The sequence below is a fragment of the Bubalus bubalis genome, chromosome 18 (genome assembly GCF_019923935.1).
Source record: "Bubalus bubalis isolate 160015118507 breed Murrah chromosome 18, NDDB_SH_1, whole genome shotgun sequence".
Classification (NCBI taxonomy): Eukaryota; Metazoa; Chordata; class Mammalia; order Artiodactyla; family Bovidae; genus Bubalus; species Bubalus bubalis.
In genome coordinates this window covers 35,955,837-35,973,097 of record NC_059174.1, presented here as the reverse complement: position 1 = coordinate 35,973,097, position 17,261 = coordinate 35,955,837, and the positions used below count along the sequence as shown (strand labels likewise).

The 17,261-nt window shown below is 43.2% G+C and overlaps 1 protein-coding gene and 1 long non-coding RNA gene across 2 annotated transcripts in view; one reads left to right on the top strand and one right to left on the bottom strand.

The window, feature by feature from the left end:
- Positions 1-7,127, bottom strand: part of SNTB2 (syntrophin beta 2) — a 72,317-nt gene extending 65,190 nt beyond the window's left edge. Inside the window, exon 1 of the mRNA XM_025268944.3 lies at positions 6,484-7,127. Coding sequence (XP_025124729.1) covers positions 6,484-7,063 — 580 coding nt within the window. The 5' untranslated portion in view covers positions 7,064-7,127. The remainder of the gene's footprint in view (positions 1-6,483) is intronic.
- A 28-nt stretch (positions 7,128-7,155) lies between these two features.
- On the top strand, positions 7,156-9,652 carry LOC123330432. The gene is made up of 2 exons (XR_006546362.1): positions 7,156-7,407; positions 9,341-9,652. It is a non-coding gene; the product is annotated as an uncharacterized LOC123330432 (long non-coding RNA).
- The last annotated feature ends 7,609 nt before the right edge of the window (positions 9,653-17,261 follow it).

The following is a 17,261-nucleotide window of genomic DNA, read 5'->3' as shown; positions in this document are numbered from 1 at the left end:
CCCTCAGTCTCCAAACATCATTTAGAATCACCACTTCTATCTACTTAATGTTTTTCAGTTTCATAACTGTCCTATCCAGTCTCACGAGCCTCATGGTGTCGCAACAAGCTCCTAAGTGCTTTCCCTGACCTCATAGTCTTGAGCTCCTACACTCCGCATCTGCCATGCTCTCTGGCAGATTGCTCCTTTGTTTAAAGCACTCCTTATTTAAAGCACTTTAACAACTTGGGTGGCTTGCCAGATCTAAAACTCTTGATAGTACACACCCATCAATAAACATGTGAGTCTACGCGCTCATCCTACGAATATTCATTAAAGCACACATATTATAAAACACATACAAGACATAAACATCAAGAATGAATGAGATAAAGATGAAATAAATACCCTAAATATATCCCTGATGAAGTCATGCCATGATTAGCTACTGTATGATTCAAAGTACAATACAGCCTTATATAGTTCATTATTAATGGTAATGTGTTAATCCACATTTCAAATACTCTTCTTGATGATTTCATTTTTTAGGCTGACGTCTTAACAGACAGGATTACCCTGAAATGTGACAAAGAGCTCCTACCAGGAGAAAAGTACAACTCTACTTTTTTGTTATCATTTGTATTGCTAGAATTATCATGAATCCAAGGTTTCTCTGTGCAAATCTTTAAGCCACCTGTTCACTTTGTAAAGATAAATGCAGTTAAAAGCAGATAATATATCATAAATCCACTCAACCAGGCTCAAGTAATAAGTTGCAATGATAGGAGCATAAAAATGAATAAAGTCACCACTCTCAACTCCTGTGCTCTGTGAAGTTTTCACTCTTCCCTGGAGACATCACCCTGTGTATCAAGTATGAAATGTCACTGTCTTATAAGACTGAGGAAGAGAACCAGGGTTATCTATAAACACTAATACAACTAAAGTTCTTCTTTTAGGTTTTAGGTTGCAAATATAAACTCCACTTAGAGACTACTGCTTGGCACTGCCCACAAGACCCTTACCAATCTGGTGTCTGCCCACCTTTCCAGCCCGCTCTGCTGCTACACCCTTCCCACACCTTCCCACGCTTCACTTCTCGCAACACACCAGCTACTCATCACTTCCCTGCCTTTGATAGGCCATCTCCTCTTCACTTCTACCTCTGCTTCCAGGGCACCATGTTCTCATCTCTTTTCAAACATGTATCACAGTCTGCATAATTGCTTCCCTACAAGCCTAAAGGGCAGGGATTCCTCCCAATTTTGAGTTCCCAGCATCTACCACAACACCTCACTTGCAGTAGATACTTAAGGTTGACAGAATGAAAAAGGTCCAAATTCCTCGGCCTGCTTTCAAGGCCTTGCATAATCTGGTTTCAATTTATCTACTTGGCTTAATTTTATTCCTCCAAGTCCATTCCTATCGTCACTTCCTATCACAAGTCATGCTTGTTCTGGCTTCTGCGCATGTTACCTCCTTACATTGAACTGCCTTCCAACTACAGAGAAGTGACTCATCCTTCAAACTCAGACAAAATTATCCTTTCCCCATGAGGTCACACTTGACTCTTCCATCCCCCAGTGGGTCACCTCTTCAGAGAATTCTTGAAGAGTGAGTACTATACATTGCAGCAATTACTCTCTGTTGGGTGGGTTCTCTCCCCAGTTTCAGTCTAAGTTCTCCGATGCCAGGGACCGACCACCTTCAGCTGCTTTTGCGCGCTGCAACAAGATGATGCACATGAGACGCCGGAAGTTCTGACTGACTGGCTGTAGACAGCATGGTACCAGGGAGATAGCAGTGAATTAACTGGGTCTTAGTCCAAGTTCCATAACTGGTTAGTTACATGACCTTCAACATGCTTATTTGACCTCTTTGGTCATTAAGTCTTCATCTGCAAGGTGAGACTTTTTTTTTTTTAACAATTTTCAATATTCCAGGTAAGACTTTTCCTCATGCTCACAAGAAACATGAACATTTTTCCCCTAAAAATAAAGAGAAATTCTGAGACATTCAGTAACTCACTTAACATGAATGAACTTCAATGCAATCAACATCAGCCTCAAAGGACGGTGTAAAGGTCAAATGAGAAAATACACATGAACATGCACATATAATTTTAAAACCCAAGTAAAAAACTTAAGGCACTGTCATGCTATTCAGTGGGAAATGCAAGCAAGCAGCATCATTTGTTCAGCTGGTGAGGAGAGTATGCTAGCCTAGCCAAGGACAGTGATTGAATCCTCAAATGACCCAGTCTGCTAAGCCCAGCAGAACACTGTTCCATAGCCACAGGCCCTCATCCCTCAGGTATAAAGATACACATCTGATCACAAAGTAAAGTAATCTTTATCCTTGAAGGACTATAGACCAGGGAATACATCAGTTGAAGTTCTGAGTTACAGTTGAGACCTAAATTAAAGCCCGGGTATGGTTTCCAAAAATGCTCTTAGAATTTTCATAACCACTCTGTATTAGAACCAATAAATTTCTCATATTTTTCTAATAATTTAGAGAGCATATTTTAGCAAGAAGGGGACTCTATAAGAAATAATCTGGTTACAAAGATATGGCTGCTCATATAAACATGCTTAATCACTCAAATGAAACACAATGAGGCTAGTCAAAAAAAACCAAAATCCAGAAACATAAAATGTCCTGACAATTTAGTGGTTCTTTAAGACACAGACTGATGAATATATATGGCAAAGTCTCAAAGAAAATATAAAATGTTTTCTCTAGAAGACTCTTAAACTTTCCAACACACAGTGAAGAAAACAGCAGTGTAAGAACCCAAACTAGCTTCTTCAAATGAGCAGCCTATTAACATCAGCAGTTAAATGTCCTTTAACATACACAAAGCATTAGTCATATATAACACTCAAAATCTCAAACTATAGATACAAAAATTATTTTCAGCTCTGAAATTAAATTTCATATCAGTCTACTTCCTCTATATACTTAACTATTTTCTTTTCCATAGCTTTGATAACAATAATTTTAGAATCATATTTACACAATAAAAGATGATTTTCCAGCAATATTCCAACGAGAATTGCTTCAAAATTTTACTGATCCTTTTCTCAAATTTCAGATCTTACGTTGAACACCATTCTGCCTTTCCTAACCTCCTCTGGAACACTTTTCAATGTGTAGTCTAATTCAAATATAAATTCTAGAAGCTTTCTGGATAGACTGTCTCTAACACAGAGATATAGTTTTACTCATACAATATGATGGAAGAGTTGTCACCCCTTTATGCTGAGAATCTGTGTATCTCTGCATATCTTAACATCAGACATTAGTCAAAATTACAAGTACACGGTTATTAGCAAGTTTTAAGGTTCTGAGCGACAAGTGTGAAGGAACAGGAACAATCAGAGGGATGGAAAAGTAAACGCAAAATTTAAGGATAAAAAAGTTGGCCTACATGAGAGATGACAGGAAAACAAGATTAGAAAAAGGGGTTTGCACGCAAGAAATGCAAAATCATTCTTGACCTATTCACCTAAAATAACTTATTCTTATCATGTATTTCTTTTCAAGTAAAATGGAGCCCTGGATTTTAACAACTTGATATTCTGGCTATTCTGAGTGTCTGTGTTAACTCGTAGCATACCTTCACGACCCAGTCCTACCTTCCTTATTCGGACTTTGTTTTCATTACTGTTGCTTACTGCTTCTATTCCCAGTTCCCCCAAAAGGCTCCCGGCACGTAAACTGTCAAATGAGCAACAGCCCTGTGAAGAGGTGTTATTATCATCCTGGTTTTACAGATGAGGAAACTAAGGCGCAACAAGGTTGAGTAACTTGCCTAGGGGTTACAAACCACTAGCCAGAAACATGCCCTGGTCTAGCTGACCACAAAGCCCTCATTTGTGCTCTAACCTCCCTGGGCAAAGTGACTTCTTCAGGTCTCTCACTTGTCTTTACTGGTGGTAGCTCTCTCCTTAGGGGAAGGCTTGATTCAAACTGGAACTTCTCCATCAACCTTTTCTTGGGCATCCTCAACCTCTGATGCCCACAAGGGTCTTTCTTTGTACTGCACCCTCTCCAGAGTTGTATTCTCACACTGTTTTTAGCCCTTAGCTGTACTATTTCTTAACTCTCTCTTATCTCAACTCCAAACTTCCTGAGGGCAGAAATCAGACTATCTTTAAGCGCCTCTGGCAAGTGGAAGAGCTGAATAAACCTTTGATGTATGAATGAATAATCCCTACAAATCCATGAGATTAAAAAAAAAAAAAACAACCTTCAATTCACTGGGTTCCCTAACCACAGGCAACCAGAGACTACAGCTTTGCTTTGCCCGGGGGGTGATAAAGGCATGCCTAAAATTCCCTGCACTCACCCAAAGAGCATCACGGTGCTATGCTAAGGTAGTTTTTCAAGTTTTGAGACATCAAATGGAAGGATCATTCAGTTCTAAAACTCTAAGGGCTAAGCATAAAAATCTATCTTTTAAAAGTAGCCTTCCTGGATGGGTCACTAGCTCTCAATTTTAAACGTCTGACTGATTCTATGAAATCACTGTTTGCAGTGGTTTTGCATATTATAAGCAATTTTATTTTTATATCCTTTGATTTTTAAAGTTCAGTTTCATATCTCTCCACACATATAAAAACAAAAATGCCTTGTCTTTTAGAAAATGGGAAAATAAAGTAGAACCTGTGTTAGGTAAACAGACATTCACTAAATGTTATGCTGCCATTTGTAAAGCCTCCTTCTAAAAGCACATGCGGCCTATTTTAGGTGAATGAATACTGTGAAGTGTTTACTAGATGATTTTTATTTAAGTGGTGTGAATACCAGGTTCAAATTATATCTAAACAAAAACTAGATTAAAAAAATATAGATATGGGGTTAAGAGCTGAAACATCTGCCCATCACCACTGAGCACCACATAAATAGTACTACAGTCAGTATTCTGGCTCTAAGAATTTATAACCAAATTCTTAGCTAGCACAATTTCAAGATACACATTTATGGCAACTTTTTCTTTTTTTACACACATTCCACCCACACCGCCACAATTTATAATTTTACTCCTTTTATTAACACTAATTTCTGAGTAGTGCCTAGCCCCACCTAAGCGAAATATAAGTATTTATAAATAGGATATTATAAGGTGGGACACTGGAATTTCGCAATTAGAGCACATTAAAATATTTACTTGGAAACTAACACTTTCCCAAATGTTTACTAGCAGATTTAGGAAAAAATGAAAATCACTTTGCCAAGCTGGACTTCTGGCCCCTCAGTCAGTTTGATGACTGGCCCCTTCCTACCTCCACTCTCCACCCCTTCCCTTCTGTTCTTCCTCTGCCAGGAATACCCTCTTGACTCATCCCTGCCTATGTCCATCACTTCCTTGGAGACCTGGCTCAAGACTCAGCTTCTTGAAAAACTCCTCCCTGATCAAGCTGATTTCCACTACTTTCTAACTTTGCACTCCCTTGGTATTCATATAGTTTGCACTCCACAATCTATAATTTGTAAGTTGTTTTGCATTTTTCTATCATTTTCCCAACTAGACACCAAATAGAGACACATCATCATTTATATTCTCTTCTATATAGCCAGCAATAAATGCCTCTTAAATGACTGAATGGGTGAAATAAGGCTGATTGCTCAAAAATTTCTGAAGTAATATTACCTCCAACATGCATGAGTCCTTCAAGAAGATAAAATTTATTTTGCCTTAGTTCCATAAAATACCCAGGTAATAGATCACATTCAAACTTAAAAGAATAATCCTGACTATTCAAACATAACTTGAGATTTAACACTTCAGGCTTCTGAATAAGCTTTAAAGCCTTGAAGCCTGTGAATGGTAGGAAGCTGGCACCCTGTCTCCTGCAAAAAGGGGCAAAATTCTAGTTGGCAGTAAATGTTCAAACACGTGAGCCTCCACTGTTAAACAAGGCTCATTAACCACACAAACTTGCTGTTTCAGCTTTCTGGCTTCGATGAAGTGCTATGATCTCCTTTGGTTATTGTTGAGAGCCAATGATGGGTTAAATTCCCATAAATTAACCAGCGTTTTGGTGGTTTGCCCAAGCATACCGCTGGCATCGGTGTGGATGAAATTTTTTTTTTTTTTTTTTAACAGACCTGCCTGCCCTGAGAAGCCAGAGGTGAGTGAAGAAAGCGTCACTCAGGAGGCAAACGGAGACCTTCAGAAGTCCTGCTCTAGTTCTTCGAGTCAGCTTAGCGTGCAGAGGCGGGGCTTCAAGCACGGCTACTCCAAACTAAAACCTTCCTAGGGGACTGCAAGCCACACTTCGGCGGCTGCCCAACTTTTCCTGCAGGGAGCATCAGTTTTTCCATTCTCAAAGCCCCAGCAACGGGGTTGTGGGGAAGCCTGCCGCCAGCAGAGGGGAAGGTGAGGTCTCCGGGTGGGAGGGAAGGGGCTGGCCCCGCAAAAGGGGGCAGGGTGGCAGAACAAAGTGAGCGCCGGCCAGCCCAGCCCAGCGCCGCCCGCCCGCCGGCCCGGCTCACCCTCCAGCAGCACCTCCTTGCCCGCGCGCTTCAGCGCCTGCACGGCCTGGTCGTGGGTGGCCTGGCGCAGGTCGGTGCCGTTCACCGACAGGATGGCGTCGCCCAGCCGCAGCGCCCGGCTCTGGTCGGCCGCCAGTCCCGGGAAGATCTTGGAGATGAGGATCGGCATCCGGTTCTCGCGGCCGCCCTTGATGCTGATGCCCAGGCCGCCCGCCTCCTGCTTCACCACACGGACGCGGCGCACCGGCGGTGACGCGCCCGCCTCGCCCGCCGGGCTCCGCGGCGGCGCGGGTGGACTCGGGGGGCCCAGGCCGCGGCTCGGGCTCCCGGGCAGCGAGTCGCCGGCGCCGCCGCCGTTCGGGAGGCCGTTGAAGGCGGCCGCCGCAGGCCCGAGAGCAGGCTCAGACTCAGCCGCCGCGGCGTCGCCTGTCAGGCTCAGGCTCTCCCCGCTCAGCTCGGCCACCACTCGGACCCAGCGCTCCCTCAGGAGCAGCTCCACCAGCCCCGCTTTGGTGGCCCGCGTCCACACCGCCATGGCCGGCCCCGCTCCCGCCGCCGCAGTCGCCGCAGCTACCCTCATTCCAGTGAGGCAGCCTCGGCGCTTCCCTCTTCCCGCCCGTGGGGGCGGGCCCGGCCCCGCCCTCGGCGGCGATTCATTATTCATGAGGCCACGCCCACCTTCCGGAGGTGTCGGGAGAGGACAGCCGAACCGCTTCCGGGAGGTTAAGGAGTTGCCCGCAGTCCCGTGGGTTACAGTGGTAGCTCGCGTGGTTTGGGCTCTGTCTCACCTTCTCCCTCGTACGCCTCCGATCTCCCCACCCCCAGCTCCTGACCTCTACCGTGCAACTCGCCAGAGCTGCCTGGGCACGGAGAGTAAAATCAGCTTCGAGAGGCACTTTGCAAGCCTGCAAGACCCAGTCGCAGGTACACTTTTGCATTGATTGGTTTACAGAACGAGTTGCAGATTCACTTTTGCATTGATTGGTTTATGGAAAGCTCCGCCAAGTGTGCTCCTTTTTGAGGCCTGGAGATGAGATGAATAAAATGCACCACAGCTGAGAGTCTAGTTGGGGAGGAAAAATGATAATCAGCTAACCTGATGTTATAGTATGTGGTGAGTGTCAAGTAGAAAATGCACTGTGAGCAGAAGAGAACATTTAGTTGGGCCTGGGGTCAGCCTTAACAGAGGTGACAATGAAACTCAAAAGTCCAAGCATTTGTCACTCTGTTTTGTAATCCCGTTTACTTGCCAGTAATGTCAGAGGAAAGGTATCTTTAGCCCCGCAGCCACGATAGATAGGTCTCAAAGATATCTGTAAAATGATGGTTACTTAGGGAGATGCCAGAATCCAATGTCAACAGAGGATAGGGTCAGTGGCAATGACAAGATACGAGTGTAAAAAGCCGCATATAACCACATATTTGGAGGTGTTTGGACTTGAATTTTTAGATCTAACTTTCTCACCCTGGAGGTCATGGCTTTATGTTGGGGCAAGTGCACATGGGCCTCCCCAGAAACACTGCACAATGTAGGGCCTGCAGCAGCTTTTATCCAAAGATATAGGTGATACACTCCACTTGCTTCTTCCAGTTTCATGGGCTCCAAGAGCAGAAAGTAACACAACATTGTAAAGCAATTATACTCAAAGGAAAAAAAGACATTGATTTAGTAGAATGGGGAGAATAAATCAGCTATCTCACCTTAAAATTACAAAACAAAAAAAAGAGCTGAGGAAACTGAGGCCCAGAAAGTCAAAGATTCTGGCCCAAACCCCACAATGAAGAAACAGACAACTCACGCCTCCCACCCTCCTGGTCCAGTGTTTTTTTTTTTTTTTTTTTCTTTTTAAAAAAAGAAGTCCTGACCTCAAGGATGAGGTCCAGAAATCACGCTGGGAAGATCGATCTCAAAAACATGAGATCACCGTGCCCTCTAACGTTCCTTTTTTTGGGGGGCAGGAAAAGCAAAATTCCCCTATTTTCATTTGGGCAGGAGGGGAGCTGGTGGGGGGGGCGGAGAAGGGGGATGCCAGCCCAGGGAGTGTACACCAACTCCTGTAAAAGGGGTTTGTATACCTGCTTGCTCATGAAGTTCATGTTGAAGCTCGTAAGCTGTATCCATACAACACTCTGAATGCGCATTCAAGTATGGGCAGAAACTTTCAAAGAGCCTCCTATACCAGAAGTGAAAACAATAAAAATAGAGACTAGAAGTCACCCAGAGCCCAAGTGAAGAAAGAATTCACAATGAGAAGAGTGTCTTACCCCTAAAAAATCATTACAGCAGAATCCTCTTTGCAATTGGCAGAGCAGGATTTTCCAAGCTGCAAGTGTCAGCAGAAGCTCAACCCTCCAGCCTCTCCTAAATCAACTGCAGTGAGGCCAGCTCACTGTTCCGGCAGGTCCCGATGTGCCCACGTGCACCTGCAGTCACAGACGTTTCTGGCTTTGCTCCAGCTGAGGCGTGAGCCCCCAGAGGCCTGAGTTATGTGAAATTTCTGCTTATTAGAGAGCACTTGGCAGCTGATTCCTTAGAGTATAAGCAGAATTTTGAACCTTTTACGTACATAATCACCCAAAGGTTGGGCACTTGAAGATACCCTGATGAGCAAAAGGGAAGTGCTGGAAATTCTTTCCAAAAATGTCATGACCTTTTGGTCAACAGAACTGAAGGAAGTCATAGATCTTACAACTAAATAGTAGGTGAGGGCACTTACATAAGTTATATAGCAAAATAACCCTAGGAAGAGAGAAGGTAATGGAGATTGATATTGGGATTCCAAACTATTGAACTGGTTTTATAAGCTCTTCCATCAGAACTTAAATTAATTTTCCATATTCTCTTTCATCACTACAGATTGGCCAAACTCACCCAGAGTCTCCCAAGGACGCCCCACACATTCCTGCTGGAGGCCATCCTTCTAAACGCTCCCTGCCCCTTTTAACCACTTAACCACCTTGCAAGATCTCATCCCAGTTTTCTCGTCTTCCCAATTTGTTGGGATTCTTTTTCCTTTGAACAACTTTATTCTATGCCTTGCTTGTTTGTCTAAGTAGGTTACAGAATACAGGAGGGCAGGAACCACCCATCGACTTCCTTTTGTTCCCCACTCTTCCAAAAATACCACCTTGCAGAGAAGGAACTCATTAAACACGTGATTGACTGAAATTCAGTGCCTCCTGTGCTGCAGTCATTTCAAATAATCCCTCTGAAGGTTATTGGTTCCTTGCAGAGTGAAAATTGCCATCTAGGAAATCTCAAATAGTCCGTGGAAATCTACTTACTGTGGATAATGAAATCTGAATTAAAAAGAGTACACATCTGTTCCCATAGTTTCTTAGGGATGGCAAGACAAGCACACGTAATTCTTTGAACAAGCATGCTATTTTATCTGCCTCTAAAAAAGGGAATGGCTGTGATAATTCCTAATCACCTTTCATTCCTGTCACCTATCAGTAGGTATTCTCTGCTCAAGCTGTTATCTTACCGTTTTCTCAGAATAAGGCAGGCATCATCACTACAATACTTTAAAGTGAGGGGGTTGGGTTAGCACTCTCAGATCCATAATTTCCTACAATTCTGACTCAGGCTCTGATTCTAGGCTCTCTCAAAAGCCAATGACCCTTCTTCCCCTTTCTTCTTTTCTCTCATACTACGTGTGCGATATAGCATGGTAATTAAGAGCACAAGGTTCAGCTCTGTGATGACTTAGAGGGGTGAGAGAGAGGCTCCAGAGGGAGAGGATATATGTATACATATGGCTGATTCATGTTGTTGTACAGCAGAAACTAATACAACGTTGTAAAGCAATTATACTCCAATTTAAAAAATTAACAAATAAACCTGTATCAGGTGCTTGCCTCAAACAAACAAAAATAAAAGCACAAGGTTCAAATCATAGTCTGGCCACTTACTAGTTATATGACAGCACTCAAGGGACTGAGGTCATAGGCCTCAGTGTTCTTCGAAAAACTTCAGACATCTACCTCAAAGGGCGGCTGGGACGGTTGACTGGGATGATGGTTGCAAAGTGCTTAGCAGTACTGTACCTGATACGAGTTCTATGAAGAGTGCTGCTGCTGCTCTCATTACCTGCTGACCTTTAGCAGCAGCCACAATGAAAACCTTTGGAAGAAACTCTCCAGCTGAGAGTCTATACTTTATCGAGGAATGAGTCCACCATCCTATTATTTGATTCCAGGCTTAAAGGGCAAATGGCCAAATTAATTTTGGTAACAAACAGATCTTGCGTAAAGCTACACTTCGGCTAAAAGGGAGTACAGAGTGCCAAAAGTCCGCCAAAGGAAAGAATTAGTGGATCTGGGGCTGCTTCCAAGGTTTGAGTGTTGTGTAATTTCATGAGGAAGGAGGGCCTCAGGCAAAACTGCAGCCCTTAGCAAGCCTGAAGGTTACACCACAAAGGCGGCCTGATGCCAGAGGAACAAAAGCAAGAGCTGCTCAGTCACTACTAACGAAGAGGCCAGAGGGAGAAAGCAGCTTGGAAGATAACCAATCCAACATCCAACTCTGAAAAAATATCCACCCCTGTTAGGGAACAGTGAGATCAACTGTCCCTTTCGACAGTATGACTTTGTCTTCCAGGAGAAATATCCTAGAGTGTGTTTTTCTCTCCAGCACAAACATGAAGTGCAAGAGGAAAAGGCGCCTACAGTACCCTTTAGCTGATGCAAGCGTATTTTAAAATTCATCCCACCAAGATAAATCACTATCCATCTGAAACCCACAAAAATGGATTAACTATCTCAAGCGTTATAACTGAAAACCCACATCTGTTAACCACATTCCTAATGAGAAGCAGCTGGTGACAGTTTTGTAGTTCTGTGACTTTCCTTTTAGGAAAATATTAGGACATTAACAAGCAGAAGTTTAGTTCATTGAATCCACTTAAGTTACGGAAATTCACCAGTGTTTTTTATTGACAATCATGGTAATTATATAATTTCCCATGAAATTCAAATAAGGTCCAAAAATAAAAATCCACTTTCCTTCCATACCAGTTCTAATGGAATTTCCAGTGCCTTGCAGTTAACACCTGTAGTCTTCTAGTCAGCTTAAACTCTCTTTCTTCATATACAAGTGAACAACAAATCATGTTTATCGATGCCTGTGGCATTTCCAGTAAGGCCTTCGTCTCACATGAACAGCCAACTGGGGAGGGATCATGGATCCTTTGAGCTTCCCAAGTGGCACTAGTGGTAAAGAACCCGCCTGCCAATGCAGGAGACAAAAGAGAGGCAGGTTCAATCCCTGGGTTGGGAAGATCCCCTGGAGGAGGGCATGGCAACCCACTCCAGTATTCTTGCCTAGAGAATCCCATAGACAGAGGAGCCTGGTGGGCTATAGTCCACATCCACAGGGTTGCAGAGTTGGACGTGACTGAAGTGATTTTCACGTACACATGGATCTCCTTGGGAATCAGCTGCCTGCTGGGGACCCACCCACCTCAGACACATGCACATTTGTGTAAAACTCAGCATTCAAACCTGGGGGCTCACAAAGCCCCTGAAGCCCTTCCACACACACTGTCATGGGCTGAATCGTGTTTCCTCAAAATTTATAAGGTGAAATCCAGGTCCCCAGCACCTCAGAGTGAGACTGTGTTTGGAGACAGGGTTTTTAAAGAGGTAATTAAATTAAAATAAGGTCATTAGGGTGGGCCCTGATCCAATGTAACTTATAAACAGATTAGGACACAGACACACGGGTAAGACTCAAGGAGAAAAGGGCCCTCTACAAACCAAGGAAAGAGGCCTTAGAAGAAACTGAGGAAATGTTACTTCCTTGATCTCAGATTTCTAGCCTCCAAAATTGTGAGAGGATGAACTTCTGTTGTTTAAGCTACCCAGTGACTGTGATGCAGTATGGCAACCCTAGCAAACTAATACAAACCCCGAGGTAAGAACCTACACAAGAGCCTGTTATTTGCCTCCCTAACTGCCAGTCTCTTCTGCCCTTTACTTACACAAGTGGACATTTTTACTGTGCCATCTCTTTGAATGTGAGTGGTTCATAACTGTGTCTTCCACTGAATGATAATTCTTAACTGCAGACTTCAAGGTCCACTCCCATCTGGCCCTATTTTTCACTACACATGGGCTTAAGGGCTCTTGATCCAAATCTCCTTACCTAAGCTGCTTAGCTCTCCTCTGCGCTCTCCACTCTTACCTTTCCTAGGTGCTTCATCTGCTGCTTGTTACTATCAGCTGGGGAAGCTGTCACCCCCCAGGGTGTGCCCAGGACTACGTACCCTTCAGCCCCATTTTCCTCCATTTCTGATCTATGCTGTGTTTCAACCTCATGGAACTACTGGTGAACCCTTGGACAGGCTATGCTCTTGCTTCAGACCTTTGCATGCAGAATGCTGCAGGAAGGCCTCTTGTCTTTTCCTTTCCACCTTGCTAATTCCTACCCAGTTCTCAAGGACTGTCTCCTACCTTCAACCTCATTAGGTGCCCCTTCTTTGTACTCATCTCTAATGTTGATGGGCTTCTCTCCTCAACTAGGGAGTGAAGTTCTTGAGGGCTAACACCATCTTCTGTCTGTTGGCTGATACAAAGCATATAGCAGACACTCAATAAATGTATGTTAAATAGATATTAAGTTCTAAAGACAGAACTGACACAAGCTAAGCCTTAATATCTAGATCTGTGTTGTCCACTAAGAAACCCACTTGCTACACATAGCTATTTAATTTTTTTTTTTTTTTTTGGCTGCACTATGTGGCTTATTAAATTTTAGTTCCCTGACCAGGGACTGAACCTGGGCCCTCAGCAGTGAGAGTGCAGAGTACTAACCACTGAATAGCTAGGGAATTCCTAGATTAAAGTCAATTAAAATTTAAAAATTCAGTTCTTTTGTCATACAAGCCACATTTCAAGTGCTCAACAGCCAGATGTGGCTATGGTACAGCACAGATACAGAACATTTCCACCACCACGGAGAGTTTATTGGATACATCATAAAATGCCTTGAAATATGAAAGAAAGAGACAACACATTAGGAGGAAAAGGAGAAGAGGTCATGCCATTTACACAATTAGCCAAATAGCCAAATACACCAAAAAGTGAGCAAACTCATGAGTAAACAAGAAAAGGCAGAACACTATTTTTCACCCATTGGACAGGCTAAAACTAAAGTCTATCACTACAGTGTCAAAGTTTTAAGGAAATAAGTAAGTGCTTTCAAACCCTTCTGACGGACATATATTCAACTCCAAAGGGAAACTGAAAGAAAATGAGCACCATATGAGTTAGCAAGTCCAGCCCTAAGAATGAACCTCAGAGTAACATCCCCATGAGAGCACCAGCAGACACCATGCGAGGTCATTCATTACAACACTCTCTGGTTTACACACAAGACTGCCCAGAGAACTCATGCTAATAGCGAAATCAAGTGCTCATCCAGAGCAAGAAATGCTTAAACACCTTTTCTGCAGCCTGTGGAATGGAAAATCCTTAGCAGATCACACCTGCTAATCCTATTTATGAGTGCATCCCTCCTGCTAAGAGACAGTAGAAGAATAATTATTAAGGATGCTACCTTGGCTTCTAATGAACCATTGTGTAACCATGGGAAAAATCACCTTCTCTTGTTCTCCATTTCCATGAGTGTGAGTATAAAAATGAGGCCAAGAGCCACATAGGTTTCTTTCAGAAAATCTTGGGCCTCGTTCCCCCACCCTCACCCCCAAAAGCCTAAACAGCTCCACTTTTATCTGTAGCATATATTTCAGTTCAGAACAAAGTTCCATTTGAAGAAAGTTTTGATACGTAAAAAAAAACAAACTTTAAAACCCTCAGAGTACATGATCTCTAACTTTCTTCCAATATTCCAAGATTTCAGTTTCTCTCCATCTAAACTGGTGTAATCTCCCTGGTAAAGGTTTCATTATCCATTCAGAGATCCAATTACTAGTTGCTGCATGAGAAAAGTGAATTTTTAAAGCAATTGAGTCAGGTTCGCAAATATGACCTTTCTCAAGTTGGTCTCAGCTCAAAATTTTTCTGTGGCACTCAAGTATGAGCAGCAGTCTGCAAAATGCCTGAAACAGAAACATAATGCGTCTAGGTTACACAAACTCCTAAAGTAAAATCACCCTAAAATGCAGGCCCCAAAGTGTCCCTTACATACACTATTTCCCTTTCCCTTCCCCCAATTTCTCTAACTTTCTGCCCCAATCACTTTCTGCTTCATTTGTAATTCAGAAACTCTCCGCTTAGGAAAAATTTCAAGGCCCAAAGCTTTTACTTCCCATACCATTTATGGAAGTCCAAGTCATTGGCTGGAAATGTTGCAAAGGAATGCTTTCTACTTTCAGAAAAGTTTTACTTCCTCACTCAGATGATCTGTGAGCCCTCTCTGTCAGAATTACACCTGCCACCATCAACAGGATTTCAGAATATGTTTAAAGTTAAGTAAAGCAAGTCTTAAACTAGATTCCAGTTAATAAAGAGTCTATGAATTTATAGCTCTACAGTCAGGGAAAAGCGAGTGAGTTAATATTTAAGGCATTCTAGCCTCCTTCGGAGAAAGAAGGCAATGGCAACCCACTCCAGTACTCTTGCCTGGAAAATCCCATGGAAGGAGGAGCAAGGTAGGCTGCAGTCCATGAGGTCGCTAAGAGTCGGACACAACTGAGCGACTTCACTTTCACTTTTCACTTTCATGCATTGGAGAAGGAAATGGCAACCCACTCCAGTGTTCTTGCCTGGAGAATCCCAGGGACGGGGGAGCCTGGTGGGCTGCCGTCTATGGGGTCGCACAGAGTCGGACACGACTGAAGTGACTAAGCAGCAGCGGCGGCAGCAGCCTCCTTCTGGTCATAGTCACTGTAGCTCAGTGACTTGAACTTTGATTGCAATCACACAAAAGAAGACCTCCAAGATTTCTTAGGAAGGGCAGGATATTCCAGTCTACTGAAAGCCTGGGCTAGACCAGTCAAATGCAGACTGGAAGAATATGTCTCACTAAGAAGGTGTACTTGAGAGAGAGGAGAGTTACTTTACACAAATGACCTGAAATGTTGCATCTATTTGTTTACTCTTCTCACTGGAAAAAAAACATAAAAAGATGGGGCAAAAAGGACATTATAAACCAACCATTATACACCTTGTTATATCTATTCTCTCTTAGCAAACCCGAAATAGGCTTTCCTTTATATTATATATTATAAGGCTCTGTTTATCTTATTACCTCTGTTAGTTCTACTAGAAATTCTCATTTTTTCCTCCTTTCCAGGCTGGAGGGCAATACCAAAGAATGCTCAAACTACTGCACAATTGCACTCATCTCACACGCTGGTAAAGTAATGCTCAAAATTCTCCAAGCCAGACTTCAACAGTATGTGAACCATGAACTTCCAGATATTCAAGCTGGTTTTAGAAAAGGCAGAGGAACCAGAGATCAAATTGCCAACATCCATTGGATTATCGAAAAAGCAAGAGTTCAGAAAACTTCTCTTTCTGCTTTGTTGACTACGCCAAAGCCTTTGACTGTGTGGATCACTGCAAACTGTGGAAAATTCTTAAAGAGATGGGAATACCAGACCACCTGACCTGCCTCTTGAGAAATCTGTATGCAGGTCAGGAAGCAACAATTAGAACTGGACATGGAACAACAGACTGGTTCCAAACTGGGAAAGGAGTACGTCAAGGCTGTATATTGTCACCCTGCTTATTTACCTTATATGCAGAGTACATCATGGAGAAATGCTAGGCTGGATGAAGCACAAGCTGGAATCAAGATTGCCGGGAGAAATATCAATATTTCACACCTCAGATATACAGATGACACCACCCTTATGGCAGAAAGCGAAGAAGAACTAAAGAGCCTCTTGATGAAAGTGAAAGAGAATGAAAAAGTTGGCTTAAAACTCGACATTCAGAAAACTAAGCTCATGGCATCCAGTCCCATCACTTCATGGCAAATAGATGGGGAAACAATGACAGACTTTATTGTTTGGGCTCCCAAATCACTGCAGAAGGTGACTGCAGCCATGAAATTAAAAGATGCTTGCTCCTTGGAAGAAAGGCTATGACCAACCTAGACAGCATATTAAAAAGCAGATATATTACTTTAACAAAGGTCTGTGTAGGCAAAGCTATGGTTTTTCCAGTAGTATAGGTTTTTCCAGGAGTATAGATGTGAGAGTTGGACTATAAAGAAAGCTGAGCACCAAAGAATTGATGCTTTTGAACTGTGGTGTTGGAGAAGACTCTAGAGAGCCCCTTAGACTGCAAAGAGATCCCACCAGTCCATCCTAAAGGAGATCAGTCCTGAATATTCATTGGAAGGACTGATGCTGAAGCTGAAACTCCAATACTTAGGCCACGTGATGCAAAGAACTGATGTACTGGAAAAGACCCTGACACTGGGAAAGACTGAAGGCGGGAGAAGGGGACGACAGAGGATGAGGTGGCTGGATGGGATCACTGACTCTATGGACATGAGTTTGAGTAAGCTCCAGGAGTTGGTGATGGACAGGGAGGACTGGTGTGCTGCAGTCCATGGGGTCGCAAAAAGTTGGACACGACTGAGTGACTGAACTGAAGCTGGAGGGTGGGGTTCATCTCAGTAAAAATGTTTCTCATCAGCACTTTACTCATGATGTCATCAGAGCCCTCATATTCCTCTGTCTGTACCACAGCCTTTCACCTATCCCAAACAAAACCACACATACTGGGTTTCCACAGGCATGCAACAGAATATATCCACATAGATGAGAAAGAAATCTATCTGCTTCGTTCAGGTCAACTTT